The sequence below is a fragment of the Arachis duranensis genome, chromosome 6, assembly GCF_000817695.3.
Source record: "Arachis duranensis cultivar V14167 chromosome 6, aradu.V14167.gnm2.J7QH, whole genome shotgun sequence".
Classification (NCBI taxonomy): domain Eukaryota; kingdom Viridiplantae; phylum Streptophyta; class Magnoliopsida; order Fabales; family Fabaceae; genus Arachis; species Arachis duranensis.
The window spans coordinates 70,392,287-70,393,253 of record NC_029777.3 but is presented as its reverse complement, the minus strand read 5'-3'; the positions used below and the strand labels follow the sequence as shown (position 1 = coordinate 70,393,253).

The 967-nt window shown below is 32.8% G+C and overlaps 1 protein-coding gene across 1 annotated transcript in view; it reads right to left on the bottom strand.

Annotated features, from left to right (window-relative positions):
• Nucleotides 1-459, bottom strand: part of LOC107494022 (NAC domain-containing protein 90-like) — a 1,309-nt gene extending 850 nt beyond the window's left edge. Inside the window, exons 1-2 of the mRNA XM_021125839.2 lie at nucleotides 219-459; nucleotides 7-132 (exon numbers count right to left, since the gene is read on the bottom strand). Of these exons, the coding sequence (XP_020981498.1) occupies nucleotides 7-132; nucleotides 219-372 (280 nt within the window). The 5' untranslated portion in view covers nucleotides 373-459. The remainder of the gene's footprint in view (nucleotides 1-6; nucleotides 133-218) is intronic.
• Nucleotides 460-967: the final 508 nt, after the last annotated feature.

The following is a 967-nucleotide window of genomic DNA, read 5'->3' as shown; positions in this document are numbered from 1 at the left end:
GGGAGCCAGTGGCTTTCCAGTACCCAGTTGTTGTGAGCCTCTTCGGCCTCCCTCCACGCGCTTCGCTTTCTTGCCGCGGAATGAAAAAGAACCACTGCTCGCTGTCTCTAACACTCGCCTCTCCCGATATTTCTGAACACAATATAAATATATATGTTAAAATCTTTGCAAAACTATATATTATATAAAAGGAAATTAAGATTGTAGTTAATAATTACGTGGGAGTTCGCTTGGACTATATTCATATATATCAAGAACTGGAATAACCCGATTCATGTCCTCCCTCACTCCTTCAAGCTTGTTCCGTAGATAGAATGAAATCAGCTCCTCTTCCGTAGGGTAGAAACGATAACCTGGTGGCATGTTTTCCATCTTCTCCACCTCTTTAATTCAATTTTGTGTAGTGCACTTCTCATGAGCATCTTATTTATATATATAGATCCATCACCACTAGCGGTTTCGGAGAATTAGTGAGTAGGAAAAAGTTCGCAATTCCGATGCTAATAATTAATAATTAATAGTGTAAACAGAGATACGAGTGAAATGAGAAAATTTTGCACCATCATCCCTACTTTTACTTGGAAATTTCCCAGTCTCTCCACGCGCTTCTAACATCCTAATCATTCTTATATAGGTGTCCGTACATGGCCTTTAATAAATGGAATTTAGATAGTACTTGTCTTAAAGAATACACATTAAAATTACTGATTAAAAAAACTTTTAAAAAAGTAATAAAATTTAAGTTTTAATATATTTATTTAAATAAAATATTATAATAATATCTTTTATATCTGTCCTAAAAATACATACGAGCTAAACAAAATTCAAACCTTCTTTCTTAACTTTTGCTATTTCGTTAGTTCCATACTTTGTATTACTACAAGAAAATACAAGAAGTCAATTTTTAGATGGCTAACATTAGTTAACTTTGTTTTAAAATTTATAATTCAAAATTTAGAATTTAAGA